General features: G+C 44.9%; 1 protein-coding gene and 1 non-coding gene across 2 annotated transcripts in view; both read left to right on the top strand.

Annotated features, from left to right (window-relative positions):
- RAB3B (RAB3B, member RAS oncogene family) overlaps positions 1–7,710 on the top strand; it is a 60,214-nt gene extending 52,504 nt beyond the window's left edge. Inside the window, exon 5 of the mRNA XM_020987758.2 lies at positions 2,727–7,710. Within this exon, the coding sequence (XP_020843417.1) occupies positions 2,727–2,914 (188 nt within the window). The 3' untranslated portion in view covers positions 2,915–7,710. The remainder of the gene's footprint in view (positions 1–2,726) is intronic.
- Positions 7,711–17,481: 9,771 nt separating this feature from the next.
- LOC144458143 (U1 spliceosomal RNA) lies at positions 17,482–17,645 on the top strand. The gene has a single exon (XR_013487694.1). It is a non-coding gene; the product is annotated as a U1 spliceosomal RNA (small nuclear RNA).
- The last annotated feature ends 2,364 nt before the right edge of the window (positions 17,646–20,009 follow it).

Here is a 20,009-nt window from a genome sequence, read left to right as displayed (position 1 = left end):
GATTTTAGGGCTATGAGAGAAGCTAGGGGTTCTAGAAGGTGGAAGGATGGAGGGAGGGCATTCCAGGCATAGGGGACAGCCTTAGCAAACGCATGGAGGCCGGAGATGGCCTAATCTGTGTGAGAAGTGGCAAGAAGGCCACTTTGGCTGGACCGAAGAGTTCAAGAAGAGGAATAGTGTGCATTAAGCCTGCCAAGACTGACTAGAGGCTGTGAAAGGCTTGAAATTCCAAATGGGAATGAATGAACTCCCCATTCCTGGAGGGCTTGAAACTAAGGCTGGATGGCTGCTTGTAGGGGCTGCTGGAGAGCTTTTCTGAGGTTTAGATTCTGTGACTATTTGAAAGGGTCTCAGAGGTTAGTGGATCTGAGCTGCCTGAAGCATCAGTCCCTTCGACAGCTCACTGCAAATGGCCTGATGGCCTCCAGTGACTGGGATCTCATGGAGAGATCCATCTGACTGAACTCCAGGGGCAGCAGCAGCCTACTTGGGGCTCAGCCTTTTCCACCTGCCTGGAGACAATCAGACTAATTGGTTCCTTGTCTTCACTCCATTGTCAGTTGCTGAAGGTTTCTCTTAATGACTCCATGGAAAGGTTCTGCCTGGCTGGGAGGCAGAGGAAATGTCAGGAATGCCTGTTAGCTGGTATCAATGGCATGGAAGGGCCATATAGAGGGAGGGATATTGGTGCAGGGCTGATGTAAGACGCAGTCCTGGAGTCCGTTAATTCTGACAGATTTCTCCAGCCAAGAGCATCTTTCTAGTAACATCTTGTGCACATTATCTCAAGAGAACCTTCTATCCCAAGTTCCTACCTGTATGCCTTGATGCTGCCGCCCTCCTCTCCTGGTCCAAATTCAGCCCTGCTCAAGCTCCAGCACCTCCAGGAAGCTTTTGCTGGCCACTGCAGCCTGAGGGGAGATGCCCTGTCATTGGCCTCCTCACTTATTAGCATCAATCATTCATAAATAATTATAGCTCCCTCAGTGTCCTCATCTGTAGAGCAGTACAATGAAAACATCTACCTGACAGGGTTGGTTTCAAGGACCAAAGTAGATGTATGTCAATGCTAACTAGTGCTGTTAGTATTTACTATTATCTTATTCTCATTTTTTCAAAGGAGTCCAAATAGAATCAGCTCTGGGACAAATCGTACCCCTATTATTCTTCTGTGTTTAATTTTATGTGGGGATTAATACCAATATAAATAATAATTAATTGAACATTAAATATAAACTCAGGGGGGAAGAGAAGGGAATAAGCATTTATTAAGAACCTACTACATGACAGGTACTGAGCTAAGCACTTTACAAATATTATCTCAATTGATCCTAAAAGAGAATAGAATTGCAATAAAGCTCTTTGAGGTTTGCAGATTGTGATTATTATAACACAAGGCTCTTTAAGATTTGGAAAGCATTTTCCCCATAACCAACCACCTCTGTGAGATAGATGGAGTGGAGGCTGTGTGACCTCATAGACAGAGCATTGGATTTGACTCAGGCAGACCTGGCTTCTAATGTGACCTAAGACACTTAGTAGTAAGTAGCCTGTATGACTCTGGGCAAGTGATAACCTCTTAGAGCCTTAGTTTCCTCATCTGTAAAAGGGGAATGATAATAATAGCATCCATCTCTCAGGGTTGGCTGTGAAGATCTAAAGAGATACCACAAAGGGCTTTGAAGAGCTATACCAATGTCAGCTGGTATTGGCTAGCATAATAATGCCCCATTGGGTGGTTATGGGGCCCTGATTGGACATGGTGGGGCTTTTGCAAACCTTAGAACCTTGATCAAAGTCAGCTGTTATTCCAATGCTAAACTGATGACCTCTGAACCTTTCCCCAAGGCCAACAGTAGAAAAGGGACTGAAAATGGAAAAGGTTTTGTTTGAGTTTAAAACAACAAAGATACTTGTTAATGACCAAAGGGTGGGGGTGGGGCAGGAGCCTCTGAGTTTGAACTCATGAGATCCACAATCAGTTACTAATTACAGTCCTGACAGTCAAGGGACAGGCCTTCTAGTGCCTTTCCCTCCTTCCTCTCCCTGTCTCACCTACTCTTGGCCCTCTCCCTCACCCTTCTCCATCTCCCTGTTGCTCTTCTCCTTCTCCTTCTCTTTCTTCTTCTCTTCTTCTTTCTTCTTCTTCTTCTTCTTCTTCTTCTTCTTCTTCTTTTTTGAGGCAATTGGGGTTAAGTGACTTACTCAGGATCACATAGCTAGTAAGTGTCTGAGGTCAAATTTGAACTCAGATCCTCCTGACCCCAGGGCTGGTGCTCTATTCATTATAGTGCCACCTAGCTGCCCCTAGAGGAGATCCTCTCCTTCTCTTGGGCCAAGTCTCTCCATCCCCTCCTGTCTCTCTCCTTCTGCCTCTTCTTCCTATCTCTCTTCTTCTTCTCCCCCTCTCTCTGTTCTCAGTCTCTGGGGGATTCCTACTTCAGGTCACGGTTGGACTAGATGACAGACAGTCCTTGTCTCCTCCAACTACAGGACTCTTAAGGGCTTTGCTTTACAAAGACCCTAGGAGAGAAGGGATGTAAATATTATCATTTTTTGAAGAAGAAAATGGAGACTGAAGAGTATTTAAGGCAGTGCCACAAAACCAGTGAATGTTAGCACTGAGGTGGCTTCAGGCTTCAGACTCCAAGCTTGGCTCTCTGTCATAGCCTTGAGGAACTCTTGCTAGATTTAGGATTCATCAAGTTCTATTCCCCTCTCTCCAGGGTTTGACTTCTTTGAAGCTAGCGCCAAGGAGAACATTTGTGTCCGGCAAGTCTTTGAGAGACTAGTGGATGTTATCTGCGACAAGATGACCGAGACCTTGGATACAGACCCTGCCCTGGCCAGTGGGGCCAAGAACACTCGCCTCACAGATACCCCACCGCTCCTTCAACCCAACTGCTCCTGCTAGGCCTAGCAGGCCATGCTCCCCTTGCCTTCGGGAACTCTCCCCAAACTCCTACTTTTCCACACTCTTTCCTTTCCCTTGAAATTCTTCCTACTCCCACACTTTGTTAACTCAACAGCTCTCCTGCAGACCTCAGTATCTCTCTTCTATAACTGGTCCTGGTGGAATCTGCAATTTGTATTCCAGGTCCTGGAGAATGTGATGCTCTCAACCCTTTGTGAGTGGGCCCTGCTTTATAAATGCTTTTGAGTTGGAAAGGACTTTTGAGGACATTGAGCCCCCCTCCTCCCTCCCCATTTCACAAAAGACAGAACTTTGTTCCAGAGAAAAGGTGTAACCCACCTAAAGTCACTCAGCTAGGAAGTAGCATAATCAAGATTTGAGCCCACTTCTTCTAAATGCAAATCAAAGGTCCTGTCCATAGCACTGTACCATATCCCACTGGAGTGAGACTATTCATTTAGAAAAAGCATTTCCCATTTTACAAAAGGCTTCACCCCAAGGTTTGCCCTATATAATATCTTTTTAGGCACAAGCTGATTTCTTAACATGAGGGCCATCTATATGACCAATACAAGGTTAGCTGCAGAGAGACATGTACAAAATTATCTATTTCCCATCCTGTTCCTTAATGGGTTTCCTTCCTGGTTGCCCTGAGAACCCTAACCCTGTCCTAAGGGTATTCCTGGGGTTTGAGGGCAATAAGGAAAGAGCTGATCCCTGGGGAGCCTGGAAATACGGGATTAGAGATTTCATACTGGAAGGGACTTCAAATGTTATCAAGTCTAACCTGTTCCTTTTCACAGAGAAAGAAACTGGGAGAGACAGTAAAAAGAAGACTGGATCTGGAGTCAGAGGACCTGAGTTCAAATTCCCACTTTCCTATTTCCTGGATGGCTGATCTTGGGCAAACCTTTTCCTCTGTGTGGACTTCAGTTTTCTCCTCTGTAAAAGGAAAGATATGGACTAGATGACCTTTAAAGACCTATCCAGCTCTACTGTGGTCTTAACAAGGGAAGGAGCCCAGGTTGGGTTAGATAAAATTTATTTCTTGAGAGTGGAGGTGAAGGTGGGGTGGGGTTCAATGATTCCTCTAAAGCATGTTCAGGGTTCCATTATGAAAAAGAGTGAGAGGGGAGGTGTTTCTAGGGTGCTGGCTTTGTATCTTTTCCTTCTGCCTGGAGCCAACCTGCCTCTCCACTATCCAAAATTCATTTACTAGCAAGTAGCTGATCCCTTCTTCAGCAGGTCTGATCCTGGAAAGCCAATCGCAGTGTGTCTGTTTGGTGGGATATAAGGAAACTGAATATAGGGCCCCCAACTACCGCCCATGCTCCTGAAAGAGTAGGCAATTAAGCTAAAATAAATCCTAGACTCTCAGAGCTTGTTAGGTCCTCCAAGGTGTCTAGTCTAATCAATACCTAAACAAAAACCCCCTTTACAACTTACCCACATGATCACTCAGCTTCTATTGGAAGAATCCCAGTGATGGTGAGCTCACTACATTAACAGCTGGCAAACTAATGGCTTGCCCAGGAATGAAGGCCTTTTCCTCTAAACTGGTAATTCATAATTTAGGGGCATTTACACCTATGAGCTCAGGACACCTTCCAGTCTCCAGATGGCAAAAAGGTACATTAGGTTGGAGTGTGTGTGACTAGAAGGAATTAGCCCACAATACATATTGTATCCTCGTGAGGCAGGTTCAGTTTGGTGAGGGTTCATCCCAAGTTTCTCATCAAACCAAGAAAGGACTAGAAACACCAGAGAACAAATTTGAGGCTGGAGAAAGGGTTCTTTTGTGAAGGAAGTGGGCTGTCTTGTTGAGGGTTACCATGACCCACCTAATAGTCATTTAAGAGCGGCTACTGGAGTGGTGAAGAAAGATGGGGAGTTAGGAGACTAGAGTTCTGGTCCCAGCTCAGCCACTGACTTGCTTTGTGACCTTTGGACAATTCCTTCCCCATTCTGGGCCTAAGTCTCTCCTCTATAAAATGGTGGTGTTGAGTTAGATAATCTCTAAATCCCCTTCCATCTCTGACATGAAATGTACCACAGACTTCCCAGCTCTGACACGCTCTGCTCCAAAGTGCATCCCAACTTGAACAATCTATAACTCCAATGTCAGACAATCAAACAAATAAGCATTTATTAAGTGCCTACTATGTGGTAGACTTGGGGATGCAAAGACAAAAGTGAAATAATTGGTCCCTGACTTTGAGGAGTTGACAATCTAGCCAGAGAAGATGTACATATATAAGTGTAGACACCATACATGCATAAGATGCACAAGATAATTGAGGGGAGGCACTAGCAGTTGAACAAATCAGGAAAGGCTTCATAAAGAAGCTTGAGCTGAGCCTTGAAGGTAGGGATTCTAGGAGGTGGTGGTGAGAAGGAAGTGCATTCCAGCCTGTGTAAAGTCATGGAGATGGGAGATAGAATGAACTTTGGGAGAAACAGTAAAGTAGCCTTAGATCTTTTGGGACTGAACTAAGCCACCAGTCCTGACTCTACAAGAGCGTTCTTCCAGCAAATACTTGGGTGAGTAGGTGGGAAAGCGAGGCTGATTCCACTTTGGCCAAAAAGAGAACAAAAACTCTGTTGTACTAAGAGGACCCTTTTATGAGAAAGGCTGTGGGCAGCCTCACTCTGGAGCTGTCCAAGGTCCTGTCCCAGGCTACCTTTGAGTACCTGGGATCTCAATAAAAAGACAAGGGCATGGGTTTGAGGGAAGAAGGATGTTGAGGAAAGGCAGCCATATGGACTGAGACCTGAAGGGGCCGCTGATCTTATTGCCAATATGGCCTAATCACTTGGTTTATCTGAGCCTCAGATTTCCCTTCTGTAAAATAGGATGACAGGACCATTTAGATCTGGAAGGGAACTTACTTAGACATTACGTAGTCCAAGCACTTCATGTTACAGATGAGGCTAATGAGGTCTGGAGGGACCAATTCAATACATTTCAAAGTCAGCACGCAATTATTAAGCACTTACTATATGAGAGGCACTGGGGATGTAAAGATATAAAATGATCCATGCCCTCAAGGAGTTTGAGGGAGACAGCATGAGTTCAAGATCAGTAAATACAAGGTAAATTAAGGAGGGAGAGAACACTAGCCACTGGGTAGATAAGGAAAGACTTCTGGATGGAGGTGAAGGAATTGAAATTTTCTGAGAGGTGTTGAAGTGACCGGTCCAAGATCACACAACTAGTAAATGGCAGAGCTGGGATTTGAATCTAGGTTCTCTTCTGGTCCAACTGCTTTGAGCAGCAGCAGCCAGTAGAAATTCAGTTCAGTGCCTGTTGCCATTTATCTGAATGAACAGTCCTCAGTTGCAAAGGGGATCCACCTGTGTTTTGGGATATCTGGCTAGAAAAAGATTGCTAATAGCATAGTGCATGTACTTCTGGCTTTACCTGAGATAACTCAGGATTGAAAGGCAGAGTGATGGAGTAGAAAGATGTAAGGATTTGGAGCCTGAGGAGCTAGGTTTCAAATCCTCATCTCTGGTACAATACATCCATGCTATTGTGTTACCATTGAGTAAAACATTTATCCTCTCTAGCTCTCGATTTTATAGGCTCTTACATTGAGAGTTAGAAGGAATCTTAGGGGTAATCTGGTTCAACCTCCTTACTTTATAGAGATTCCAGAGAGATTAAGGGATCTCTTCAAAGTCACAGGGAGTAAGTAGTAAGAGGAAGAGGTTTGACCAGATCAGGGGTTCTTGACCTGGATGGGGGAGAGGGAGCTGTGAATATGAACGGGAAAAATGACACCTTTATTTTCACTAACCTCTAACTGAAATTGAGCATTTCTTTTAATTATTTAAAAACATGACCAAACTGACTGCCAAAGGGGTCCAGGACACAAGACAGGTAAAAAACAAAACAAAACAAAACAATACAAAAAAACTGGACTAGAGGATCTCTAGGATTCTTTCCAGAAATAGTTCAGTTTAGTGGAAAGAGTACTGAAACAGGAGTTATAGGAGCCAAGTTCAAATGCAGATTCTCTCACTAGCTGTGTAACCTTGAGCCTGTCTGGGTCTCAGACTCCTCATGTGCAAAATGAGACATGATGGCTGGCCTCCGAGGAGTTACAATCCTATGACTCATTTGAGCTTTCCCCACAGTCCTCTGTAGTCAGGGATTATCTTCCCCTTTCACAGAAGAGAAGACTGGGATTGGGGGGTGCATAGAAGAAATGACTTGGGCAAAATGGCAGGGCTGGGACTGGACCCCAGATGTCCTGATGCCAAGTCCTTTACCTTTGCCCTCCACCAACACCTTTCCCTGTGCAGTGCATCTCCGGCCTATGTACCCACAGGTGAACTAGCCCTGCATCTTAGGGTTTTGTCTGGTCCCCTTGGGGTTCATGCTTGGTATTCAGCAGTCTGTGAGTCTCCTAAATAAAGACCTTGAGGTGACATCCAATTGAACCCTACACAATGGGTCTCTTGGGGGGGAACCTTCACATAGGAGCATGTGAAAACTCCCAGGTGATCATTCTATCCACGCAAGCAGACTTCTTAAGAAGATTCCCCTACTTGTCCCATAGCCCTGGGCCTTGCACTTGCCACCATCACTCTGTCTAATCACCCTGTGACACCCATCCATCCATCCATCCTGCAGCTAGCATCCTTCAAGTGCCCTGCCCCATGACCCTGAAGCCACATCCTGCCCTCAAAAGGAGCAGATACAGGCCAAATGTGCAATACAGTATTGTATTTCTTGCACTGTCAGTGATCCATATGTGTGTATGTGTGTAAATATAAACCAGTTCCTGATTTATTGTTGAATGTCACTCTGTAGCTACTGTTAGCCTTTGGGAGGGAGGGGAAGAAGTGCTGAATAGTCAAGAATGTGCAGCTGGGAGGACACATTGAATACTGAAAAATAGTGCAACCTAGAATATTAAAAATAATGTGAAATCTGTAAGAAACAGCAGAGACTATCAGAGCCGAGAGGAACCTTAGAACAGAGAATGTGGAAGTTGGGAAGAACCTTTAGAATGGGGAATGTCAGAGCTGGGAGGGAAACTTGGAATGCCCAAATGTTGCCCGGTTTGTCCATCCTCTAGAGGGGCTTGGGGACCATCCTGAACTGCTGTGGCTGCCACCTGTACTCTGCATCTCCTGGACAATCCTGAGAAGAATTTCTAAAACATTTATTTGCAGACTCTTGGAGCCGGTCATCTTCCTGAGTTCAAATCTGGTTTCAGATACTTACCAGCTGTGTGACACTGGCAAGTCACTGAACCCTGTTTGCCTCAGTTTCCTTACCTGTAAAATTATCTGGAGAAGGAAATGACAAACTACTCCATCTTTGCTAAGCAAACCCAAAAGGGGTCATGAAGAATGAGACTGAACAACAAATGTACCAGGCATTATGCTAAGCTCTGGATCCAAGAGAAGAGATGAAGAATAGAGTTCTAGGCTTAAAAAAACCTACCCTGATAAAACAGTGCTGGATTTGAAGTCATAGGAACTGGGTTCAAATTCTGGCTCTTCCACTAACTCTGTGACCTTGGAAAAGTCACTGCCTTTCTCTGGGCCTCCGTTTCTTCCTCTGGCAAGTGAGGCAGTTAGGCTAAATGATCTCTAAGGGTCATTCTAGATTAAAGTTCTATGATCCAGAAGCAGCTAGCCAGGCAGTTCAGGAGATGGGTTGGAGCAGTTTCATGGCACCTACAGCCATGAGACGCTTGGTGACCTGGAATATTCTTTGGGCTTTTAAGCCCAAAGGTCACACAGGGCCGCCCAGGGGAGGACCGCTGTTTAAACATTCTAGATCAGCTGAAGAGCTGACATTTATTGGTGATTTTAGGTAAGGCCAGATAGGACACATGGGCTGAGATTCAGGGATGGCAGGAAGGCCCTGGTCCACTCTCCAAAGCAGCGCCTCACCCCTAAATTCCACCATTAGAGCATGGCTTCCTTCATGTTCAAAATGCAACCCCTGCTTCGAGCATCCTCACATCCACAAGCACTGTTGCCTCTCTCCCCCAGCCACCCCTACCCCTCCCTGCTCTGTGTGACATCACTGCCACAAGGCTCCGCAGGCAGCTGGTGAGAAGTTTTGTCAGCTGCACTGCGGAGGGTTTGCAAATAGCAACCTTATCAAAGGAGACGGGTGTTTACAAGACCCATCAGTAGCAGATGAGGTTCCGGCCTGCCTCCTTTCATCATTAAACCTCCCTTTCTTCTCTAGTTGATGAGAAACAGCCACAGCTGGGCTCTGAGAGCCTCCTTCCCAGCTTGGCCTCCTCCCTGATGCCTGGGCCTTCATCCAGGCTTTATTTCCAGATTTCTAAGACTTTAGAAAGCTTTTCCAATAATTAGGCCCACTTGAAGGGCACAGCTCTAGCATCCAGCAACCTGAGGGCCGGTGGGAGAGAGGAAGAAGAAATCTCATGGGTATCTATGAAGTTGGAAAGAAGACATTGGGTTTGGGGTAGCTAGGTGCATAGAGCTCCAGCCTTGGAGTCAGGAGGACCCGAGTTCAAATCCAGCCTCAGACACATAACACTTAACTAGCTGTGTGACCCTGGGCAAGTCACTTGACCCCGATTGCCTCACCAAAAAGAAAAAAAAAGAGACATTGGATTGGTTCTCCTTGAGAGCAAGGAATTTATTCCCATGAACCCTGGCTCTGCTACTTTCAGTCTGTGTGAACTTGGACAGGGCACTCAACCTCTGTGGGCCTCAGTTTCCTTATTTGTAAAATGAGGGGTTTGGACTAGATGGAAAGAATGCTAGCCTCGCATTCACAAGACCTGAGTTTGAATCCTGGCTCTTCTATTTACTTCCATTTACTATTTCCTAATCTTCCTGGGCCTCAGTTTCCCCATCTATAAATGAAGGTAAGACTGCGTGGCCTCTGAGGTCTTTTCCAAATCTATTATCCATAATTTCATGGTGGGCCCTATAAATTTTGAGAAGGGTGAAGCTTAACATCTCCCAAACTTAATTTGTAGATATCTGATGGGAAGTAGATGGGCTAAGCGGAACTATAAGAAGTCTCCCACCTTTGCCTCTTTGATAGCTATCCCCATCCCCCAAGTCTGAAAGTGTCCTCTTTCCGCCTAGTTGGAAGGAGCCCTGGACTTTGAGTCTAAAGGCAGGGGTTTGATTCTCAGTTCAGCTGATAACTAGTTATGTGACCTTGGGTGAGTCACCTCCATTCTTTCTAGGCTTCACTTGCCTCTTCTGGAAGGTGAGGAGTTGGACTAGGGGGCTCAGGCTGGCATCAGACAGCACTATTCATACTCTGGGTCCTGTCTCATTTCTACCCAAAGGTTGGAGGGTGGAGACAACTCACACTCAGAAACTGAAAACCAGAAAGAAGGAGCAAAGGATCTGTGTAAGTGAATTTGGCAAGATTTGCACTGTCATCCAATGTGGTTCAAGAAGCATTTATGGAATAATCTAAGTACCTACTATGTGTCTGGCTCTGGGGCTACAAGGATGAACATGCTAGGTGGTGCAATGGATACAGCACTGGCCTTGAGTCAGGAGGACCTGAGTTCAAATCTGGCCTCAGACACTTGACATTTACTAGCTGTGTGACCCTGGGTAAGTCACTGAACCCTATTGCCCAGCCAAAAAAAGAAATAAAGAACAGAAAACAGTCCTTGTCTACAGGAAGGTCACATTCTACTGGGGATTTCAAGGGTCCATTCTAACATCCTAGCTTCCTAAAGTCCCTACTCTACACTTAGATGACTAGATGACAGACACATTAAAGAAGATGCCTGGGCAATTCGCTCCTGTCCACTCATTCTTCTTCCTCCCAGAGGTCAGCCCTTTCCAGGGTGTGGAATGGGTCAGAGTAAATGTCTAGTGTAGACCAAGACCTTTGGTTGCAGCTTCAGGGTATTGGCAACCCAGAGAAGTCCGAAGATTGAGAGCTGAAGGGGACCCTAGATCCTAGCTTTACAGAGAAGGAAACGATCCCAGAGAGTTGAAGTGCCTTGCCTACAGTCACACAGTCAGAATTTGAACCCATGTCCTCTGGCTCTAAATTCAGGCTCTTTCTGCCATCCCTCGATGGCCGCTCTGGAAGGCCAAGGGGACTGTTCAAAAGTCCTTTGGCGGGGCTCAGCTATGTTTGTAATCTCACCTGTCAGATCTCCAGGACTAGAGAGGTGAATGTTAGAGAGGACCCATGGCAAAGGGGCTCATTGCTGCTGTTGGTCCACAGTGTCCAATGAGTCTACCACTCTTGGATGAGGAGACCTTGTGTTTAGGTGCCTAGGATCTAGTCAAAGGAAGGCTGAAGGAAGCTGACACGTGAAGCCCCATGTGGCAGATGAAGCTGCCAAGTCTCCATTCTCAGAGAAGGGGACCCAAAATCGCAACAGCTGACCAGGCATCACCAGTACTAGGAGGAAATGACCAGGGAAGCAAGACTGAGGCGGGGGGGGTGGAGACTGGAGACACGGAATTTCAGAGTTAGAAGAGACTTTGGGGGCCACTCTGGAGGCCACAGTTCAGCCTGTCCCTGATGGAGAAATCCCTCTGCAACATCCTTGACCACTTGTCATTCAGCCTATGCTTGAAGACCTCCAAGGATGGGGAACTCACTATCTCTTGAGCCAGTCAGTCAATGAACATGCATGAAGTGCCTACTCGATGCCAGGCACTGTGCTAGGCACAGGGAATGCAAAGAAAGGCAAAACATAGTCCCTCCCCTCACAATCTAAAAGGGAGAATAACGTGCAAACAATTATGTACAAACAAGCTACCTGCCGGATAATTGGAGATTATCAACTGAGGGAGTAGAAGTGAGCCTTGAAGCACCCCATTCTACTTGTTGATACCTCCAAAAGAAAGTTTTTTCTGACGCAGAGTTGAGATCTCTCTGTTTGCAGCTTCCTATAGGGTCTAAGTTCTGCCCCCTGGAGCCAAGCAGAACAGGCCTGATCCTTCTTGTACTCGAGAAGCCTCCAAATATTGAGAGACAAATCTTGTGCCCCATCCTCCGAGTTGTCATCTCTAGGCTAAACATTTGCAGCTCCATCAATCAATAAACAATAGTCAACCAACATTTATTAAGCACTTAATATGTGCCAGGCGTTATGCTGATTGTTTAAGGGATCCTCCTTCTGCCAGCTCATAATAGCTAATTAGGACTTGACAAAGTTCATTCTGGTTGGGTCCAAGAGACCCATATGGCCCAGGACCTTGAGGTTAGATGGGAGATGGGGGAAAGATAAACTCCAACCTGATGGGAACCCAGGTGTTGGAGAGGAGTTGATCAGTGTCGTTTCTAGGCCCGTGATGGCCAGTTACGTCTCAGGGCTCACCTGGGCAGAAGTGGGGCTGGGAGAACTGGGCAGGGAAACCAGTTCAGAGAACTGGGTATTTATGATTAAGAGCTGCACCAATAAGAAAACCAGGGCATAGTCTCTGGCAAGAAGACAGCCAGGGATTGAATTCCACAAACATTAAGTCCCTACTATGTGCCAGGCAATGCCCTAAGGGCTGGGTGTTCCAAGACAGAAGGAGCCTTCAAGGTTGCTCTCAGAGAGTTCACGTTCTACTGGAAAGATCCAAGGGCCTGCAGAGCAGGGTTTGAGTCAGCCTGGTCACCAGTTTCCTGTGTGGTTGACAGACTGATCTTTGGTCGCACAAAACATGTGGAAACTCATCTCTGAGCCCTGGTTTTGTCCTGAGGGAGCGGAATAAGACTGGCTGATCTTGAAGGTTTCTTCCAGCTCTAATATTGATGAATCTGGGTCCTATATGGTAGATCCATTTGGCGCAGAATTCCTCAAGAAGAATGAGCAGAACTGGGAAGAAGGCTAAACCAGCACCTGGGCCTTCTCTCACTGCCCCTCCTGAGTTCTATATCTTTCCTGAATCCCAGAAACTGGCTAATCTCCATGGTATTGATGAGGTCTAGAGGCTTAGGGGTGCTGAGACCCCGAGATCACGACATGAAGGCCCTGCCTGAATGAATTCAACCCAAATCTTCTTTCAGCCAGAGAAAAAGTTTATTAGAGATAAACCATACAGGCCAGACTCTTAAGGAATCTGAACATTAGTGATGCCCATAAAGACGAATGGGCATGAGAAAGTCTCAGTGTTTAAATGGAGGCCAGGGTGGATCATATTATATACACTAAAGTAACTTTGGGTGACCAGAGGAGGGGCTAGGAAAGGGTCTAGGTGAGAATTCCAATTGGAATGTCTGAGAGTTTGAATAGACAGTGGGAATAGATCATGAAGGGATTTGGAAGGAAGAGGTTGGAAAAGCATCTGCGTAAGATCAAAAGGTGGGGCTAGGGCTTTCAAAGGCAGATAAGGAACTATTTGAGACCAAGAGTAAGAAAAGTTTTAGTATTTTCTGGGGCCTGTAGATAAGTGGGAGCCAGATTCTTTTTTGGGCAAGGGGCAAAGGTCTCGGCTTGGGCCCATACCACATCAGTATGCTGTGGGATGTGTGTAAATATGTGTGTACCTTCCCCCACTAGGGTACAGGATAAATCTTCTGTTTGCTGACACCTGTTCTGTTCTGTGCAGATATATTCTATTTTGTTTAGAAAGGCAGACATTCCAGATTCTAGGCAACCCCTGACCTGGTTGGTAATGGGGAAACCAACATCTCTGTTGCATTATTAAAAAGTAACACGGTGTTTGTCTCCCTTATCTGTTAGTGCCTCCCTCCTGTGTGTAGGCCAGAGTCCTTGGTCTCAGGGAGCTCACAGTCTGTTTGGTGTTTTCAGGAGGTGATGGGACAGCGCTCTATCCACTGAGCCACCTAGCTGCCCTGTAGTTGACTCTGAAGATCACAGTATGAGCCTCTATTTCCTTTAAAGCAAGTGCTTGTATATTCAATAACAAAAGCCTTGAAGACATTGAGTGCAGTAGAATCAACTCAAAATATGGTCCATAGCCTACCTGTCATTTAATAGGACACTTCATCTCCAGGTTCCAGGCCTTTGTCCTAGCTTTCCTCCGTGCCTGAAATGTTCTCCCCGCCTCACCTCTTCACTCCTACCCCAAACCTACCCATCCCTCAAAGCCCAATTCCAATGCCATCTCTTCAGGGAAGTCTTCCCTGCTCCAGTACCCGACTTGAAATCTGAGGGCCACAGTTCAACCCCCATCTCTTCCAATGACTGAGTACTTTGTGTGACTTTGCACAAGTAAGTCTTTCTCAGCCTCAGCTTTTAAAAAAAGGGGTTAGGGGGCCGCTAGGTGGCGCAGTGGATAGAGCACTGGCCCTGAAGTCAGGAGGACCTGAGTTCAAATGCAGCCTCAGACCAAACACTTGACACTTACTAGCTGGTGACCCTGGGCAAGTCATTTAACCCCAATTGCCTCACCAAAAAAAAAAAAAAGAAGGGGTCGGACTGGATGAGTTCGTTCTGAGCTCCAGTTCAGGTCCAAATCTCAGATCCCCCTCCTCCCTGCCCCACATCTCTCACTTATTCTGTCTGTAATATTGGGTGTTCTAGCTACTTGTACTAATAAATCACACCTCTACAGGACTGTAAGCTCCTTGGGGAAAAACTCATCTCCCCCAGCAAGGGCACCCAGATTTTTTCCGCACAGGGTGGAGTGTAATGAGGGAAGGAGGGTAGATTGTTGAGCCAGAACAGGATTCTGGGGAGCTGGCTGAGGGGTTTTGAAGTATGATTATACCATAAACCTTTCCATTAAGGCTTAATATATTCACTAAAGAAAATTACTCAATCTCCAATGAAGGGAGGCTGTACTTTGTGATAGAAGTGTAGTGTATAGGGAGAGTCAAAGACCCTGGGCTAGAATGCTGACTGCTACATCCTCATTGTGTGATTTTGGCCAGGTCCCTTCTTCTCTCTGGGACTCAGTTTCCTCTTCTCTCTCAAATCCCCTCCAGTCCCCAATCTCTCCCTGACCCCAAGTTGGGAGGCAGTTTGGGGGACACAGAGGCTGCCATCACTCCAGTTTGTCAGAGTGAGACTGGACCGAAGAGTCAAGGTCAGGACCGGGTGGCCAACAGATGGACCAGACGGGAGGAGGTGCAGAGCAGCTGCGGCGGCAGATCTATCTGTGTCCAGCTAGGATCTCGCCAGCCCAGGCCGACACGCTTTCAACTCGTTGGAGTTGGGACGCCCTGCAGAGCTTGCAGAGAATAGAACTCTGGGAGGAGCGTTGCCTAGCAACCAAAGGACAATGGACTTGAAAAGAGAGGAAGGAAAACTCATGGGAGGGGGGAGAGGGAGGAACAGGGCCTTATGACGTCACGACAGTCTAGGATCGAAGAGGCGGGAATATGCAGATAAAGAAATCCCTCCTTGGCTGAAGAAACCGATAGTTCAGGGGACCCCACAGGGAGCCAGCCAGCATAGGAGCAGGGAATCCCAGCCTGTGGGAAGAGGGCATCTGGAAAGGTGAAAGTCCCTCCCAGCGGATCCAGGTGCAAATACCGGGGTGTAATCATAAGTAATAGTTAGGTTAGTGGTCAGGTTGTATAGGTCCGTGGAACTCAACTAAAGTTTACCCAGAAGTAGTGACTTTAAGATTGTGGAAGTTGTCAGCGAGGAGACAGCTTCACCTCTGTACTGGGGGTGTGTGGAGCCCTGCGATTTCCTGGAGTATCGAAAGTTGTTATTGGGTGGTGTCTTGGAGTGGTTAACCGTTTCCTTCTCCAAAATGTGGGAAATTCGACTGATGTAGCTTGTACTAACGGGAAACGGCGCTGGCGCTGTTTCCTGACTTTTTGATGAGATAGTTTTTTTAAATATATATATATAATCTAGAAACTAACTGGTTTTTTGAATACAGCTGTAACATTTTTTCCTGCCGAACTGGTATCTTAATTTTTTCAGAGGACTCCCACAATGCAGTTTAGCAGCTGTGTTAGAAACTGTCACCTGCCGACTGTTGACTTTGGAGACCGTCCTTTTTTGATTATTTTTGTTGAATTTAATGACTGTCGAGGTTTACATAATTGGGTAGCCATCCTCGAATTAAAGAGTTTCTGAAAAGTTTGACTTTCGAAAGTGCTCTAGAAACACAAAGCTGCAAAGTACAAGCCGTAGGGGCATTAGGGCCAATTCTCTTAGCCCCGGTTTTTCAGGTAAGGAAACTGAGGGGCAAAGTTTAAGTCATTTGCCGCCTGGGTCTCACAACTAAGAAACGTCTGTCTTCCGAGCCTGGGAAATGAGGGAAAGGACTTATGGAAGATCATGGGGCTTTCTAGAGCCAGGAAGGAGGCGTAAGAGGACAATGACAACCCAGTGAAGTGTGTGGGAAGAGTACAGCTAGGTGGCGTAATGGTTAGAGTGAAGAAGTCAGTAACACCAGAGCTCGAATCACCCTAATGCACTTATCGGCAAGTCACTTAACCTCCCCTTTAGTTCCTCCCCACTTCCCCCACCCCTCTCCACCCCCTTGCAGAACGAGGACCTAAATCATAGGGTTATAAGAATAAAAGATTTCATAAGTATATATACATATGTATTTGCACGTATATATACATACAAACTATATAAATGCTATGTAAATATTAGCCATTATTCGGAGTCGGAGTTAATTGCCTGCGGGACCATGGGCAAAGTCCCTTCACCTTGCTGTTTTCCTATTGGACTCTTCGGCACTCCACGGACCAAAGCTGTCCATGTAGTTTTCTTGGCAAAGATACTGGAGCAGGTTATCATTTCCTTCTCCAGTGGATCTTTTTTTCCCTCTAGCAAACAGAGGCTAAGTAATTTGCCCAGGGTCATATAGCTGGGAAGTGTATGAGGCTGGATTTAAACTCAGGTTTTCCTGAGTGCAGGCCCAGTGTTCTGTGCAGTGAGCCACCCGGCTTCCTCAAGTCTGTGGGACTGATCACCAAAGCACATCTTGGCTGGACAAGCTGTCATCAAGTCAATATTCAAGTAAGTCAGTCAGTCAGTCAGTAAGCAGTAAGCAGGCATTTATTAGGTTCTTACAATGCACCTGAAACTGCGCTAAGAGCTTGGAATGTAAATAACAGCGAAAGGAAAAACAATCACGAATCCGTCCTGGAGGAGCTCACGTCCCATCTCTAATGAGAAGACAGTGCATTTAAAAATGGGGGTTGTGGCTGTAGGGGTGTGGGAAGTCACAGTGCTAAGCAAAGAAAAGCAAAAACCCTCTCTCTGCCACGAAGTTTTACAGTGTGATAGGGGTGATAACGCGGAGACAACTACGCATGTACAAGGCACATTACGAGGTAATTTGGAGGGATGGAAAGGGACGAAGCGCAACAAAACAGAAGTTACAGTGTCCAGCTTCTGCGCCTGCGTAAAATTTCTTGCCTGCATTCAGCCCGGAAACGGTGCGTTTAAAGTGCTGGACCAATCCAGGAGCCTGTGGGTGGAAGTATGCAGATGAAGGAGCGCAGTGGCTGCTGGTCTGTGTTACGGGGGGAAAAAAACACGCACACAGAGACTTCGCCCCCGAACGGCCTTCGTAGCTTAATCAAAGGATAAGACTAATTCTTGAGCATGTTCTCTGGGCACTTCCGAAATGAGCGGCTAGAGGCACCATGTGTGTACAGTGTTTTGCTGGTCAGGTAGTTCGAGTAGTGAACACTAAAAAGCATACTTACCTGGCAGGGGTGATTCCATGATCATGAAGGTGGTTTCCCCAGGGCGAGGCTTATCCATTGCACTCCGGATGGGCTGACCCCTGCGATTTCCCCAAATGCGGGAAACTCGACTGCATAATTTGTGGTAGTGGGGGACTGCGTTCGCGCTCTCCCCTGATTTTTGTGTCACAAAAAACAGATTTCATTCGGCGGAAAACTGTGTGTGTCGATGTGCAACTACATCGCTCTACCGGAATTATTTAATTCTCTACATGCACTCAACCGGAAAAAAAACTTAACACGTGTTATTAAAAGCTTGTTACATGCTTAACTGTTTTTTTCTGGGTGAAGCTGATGTATTTCATTTGCTGTGATTTTCCTATCAATAAAATGTAAGTACTACTAGAAAAATCCAACGGTAACCCTAAAATGCGAGTACTGAGATTCAACGGTAATTGCTCGCTGTGTAGAACTATGAAGCTTCAAAGTACTACTTATCTACGATTTTTCAGTAGGTCTGTTTGAAATTGGTTGGTGAGAACTTTTATGGCTGCAGCGTCTGGAAAGAAAGTTGCCAAGTTCCGTCTCACAGGAGACCTGAGTATTCCCGCATGGCAGCTGCTAACAGGGCCCATAGTCTGGGATAGTGCTGCTATCTCTCCAGTCCAATTGTACTATGCGCCAGAGGCTCTGCTAAGTACTGGGGATACAATTAATAGATAATTCCTGCCCTCAAGGAGCTTACACTATTGGGGGGGGGGACACAACACACAAAAGGGGACAGGAGAGGAGGAGGTGGTGGGACTGCATAGGTACAGGATACCAGGGTGTATATCTTGTTTCGTGGAGTTCGTGGAAGTCACGCAGGGTAGCAGATGCTAAGTGGAGTGGAGTAAGTAAAAAATGGCCAAATGTACACAAAAATTGTCCATGTACTAGGGCACAAAATTCTCACAATCCAATGCAGAAAGGCAGAAATATCATGATGCAATAAAAATTATACATAATAAAGGACCATAGAAAGAGAAACTAAAAAATACTTGGAAACTAAATAATCTAATCCTAAAAATAGGTCAAACAACAAAGCATAGAAACAATAATTTAATTGAAGAGAATGACAATAATGAGACAACATACCAAAATTTATGGGATGCAGCAAAAGCAGTTCATAGGGGAAATTCTATATCTCTTAAATGCTTACACAAATAAAATAGAAAAACAGGACATCAATGAATTGGGTGTGCAACTAAAAAAAGGAACTAGAAAAAGAACAAATTAAAAATCCTCAATTAAACACCAAATTAGAAATACTGAAAACCAAAGAAGAAATTAAGAAAATTGAAATTAAGAAAACTATTGAACTAATAAAAAAAATTAAGAGCTGGTTTTATGAAAAATAAAATAGATAAACCTTTGGTTAATTTAATTTAAAAAAAGAAAAAACCCCAAAATTACCAGTATCAAAAATGAAAAGGGTGACTCTACCACCAAGGAAGAGGAAATTAAAACAATAATTATGAACTATTTTGCCTGTGTGCCAAAAAATTTGACAATCTTAGTGAAATAGATAAATATTTACAAAATATTTACAAAAATATAAATTGCCCAGAAGAGGAAGTAAAATATTTAACTAACCCCATTTCAGAAAAAGAAATTGAACAAGCCATTGATGAACTCCCCAGGAAAAAATCTCCAGGGCCAGATGGATTTACAAGCAAATTCTATCAAATATTTAAAGAACAATTAATTCCAATACCATATAGAGTATTTGGGAAAATAGGTGAAGAAGGAGTCTTACCAAATTCTTTTTTATGATACAAATATGGTGCTGATACATAAACCGGGAGGAGTCAAAACAGAGAAAGGAAAATATAGACCAATATAATGAATATAGATGCAAAAATTTTAAATAAAATATTAGCAGAGATTACAACAACTTATCACAAGAATGCACTCTGACCAGGTAGGATTTATATCAGGAATTCAGGGCTGGTTCAGTATTAGGACAACTATCAGCATAATTGATCACATCAACACCAAAACTAGTAGAAACCATATGATCATCTCAATAGATGCAGAAAAAGCTTTTGACAAAATACAACACCCATTCCTATTAAAAACATTAGAAAGCATAGGTATAAATGAAGTCTTCCTTAAAATAATAAGTTGCATCTACCTAAAACCTTCAGCAAGCATCATATGTAATGGGGACAAGCTAGAGGCATTTCCAATAAGATTGGGGGTGAAACAAGGATGTCCATTATTGCCACTGTTGTTCGATATCGTACTGGAAATATTAGCTTTAGCAATAAGAGAAGAAAAAGAAATTGAAGGAATTAGAATAGGCCAAGAAGAAAAAAAGCTATCACTCTTTGCAGATGATATGATAATATACTTAGAGAATCCTAGAGAATCAAATAAAAAACTGCCTGAATATAATAAAGTTTTTAGCAAAATTGCAGGCTATAAAACAAACCCACAAAAGTCATTGGCATTTCTATATATACTGTAATTGAAAGGATTATAGACCACAGTACTTTC

Source organism: Phascolarctos cinereus, unplaced genomic scaffold (genome assembly GCF_003287225.1).
Source record: "Phascolarctos cinereus isolate Bilbo 61053 unplaced genomic scaffold, phaCin_HiC Scaffold_5;HRSCAF=322, whole genome shotgun sequence".
Lineage (NCBI taxonomy): Eukaryota > Metazoa > Chordata > Mammalia > Diprotodontia > Phascolarctidae > Phascolarctos > Phascolarctos cinereus.
This window is presented reverse-complemented; position numbering and strand designations above follow the sequence as displayed.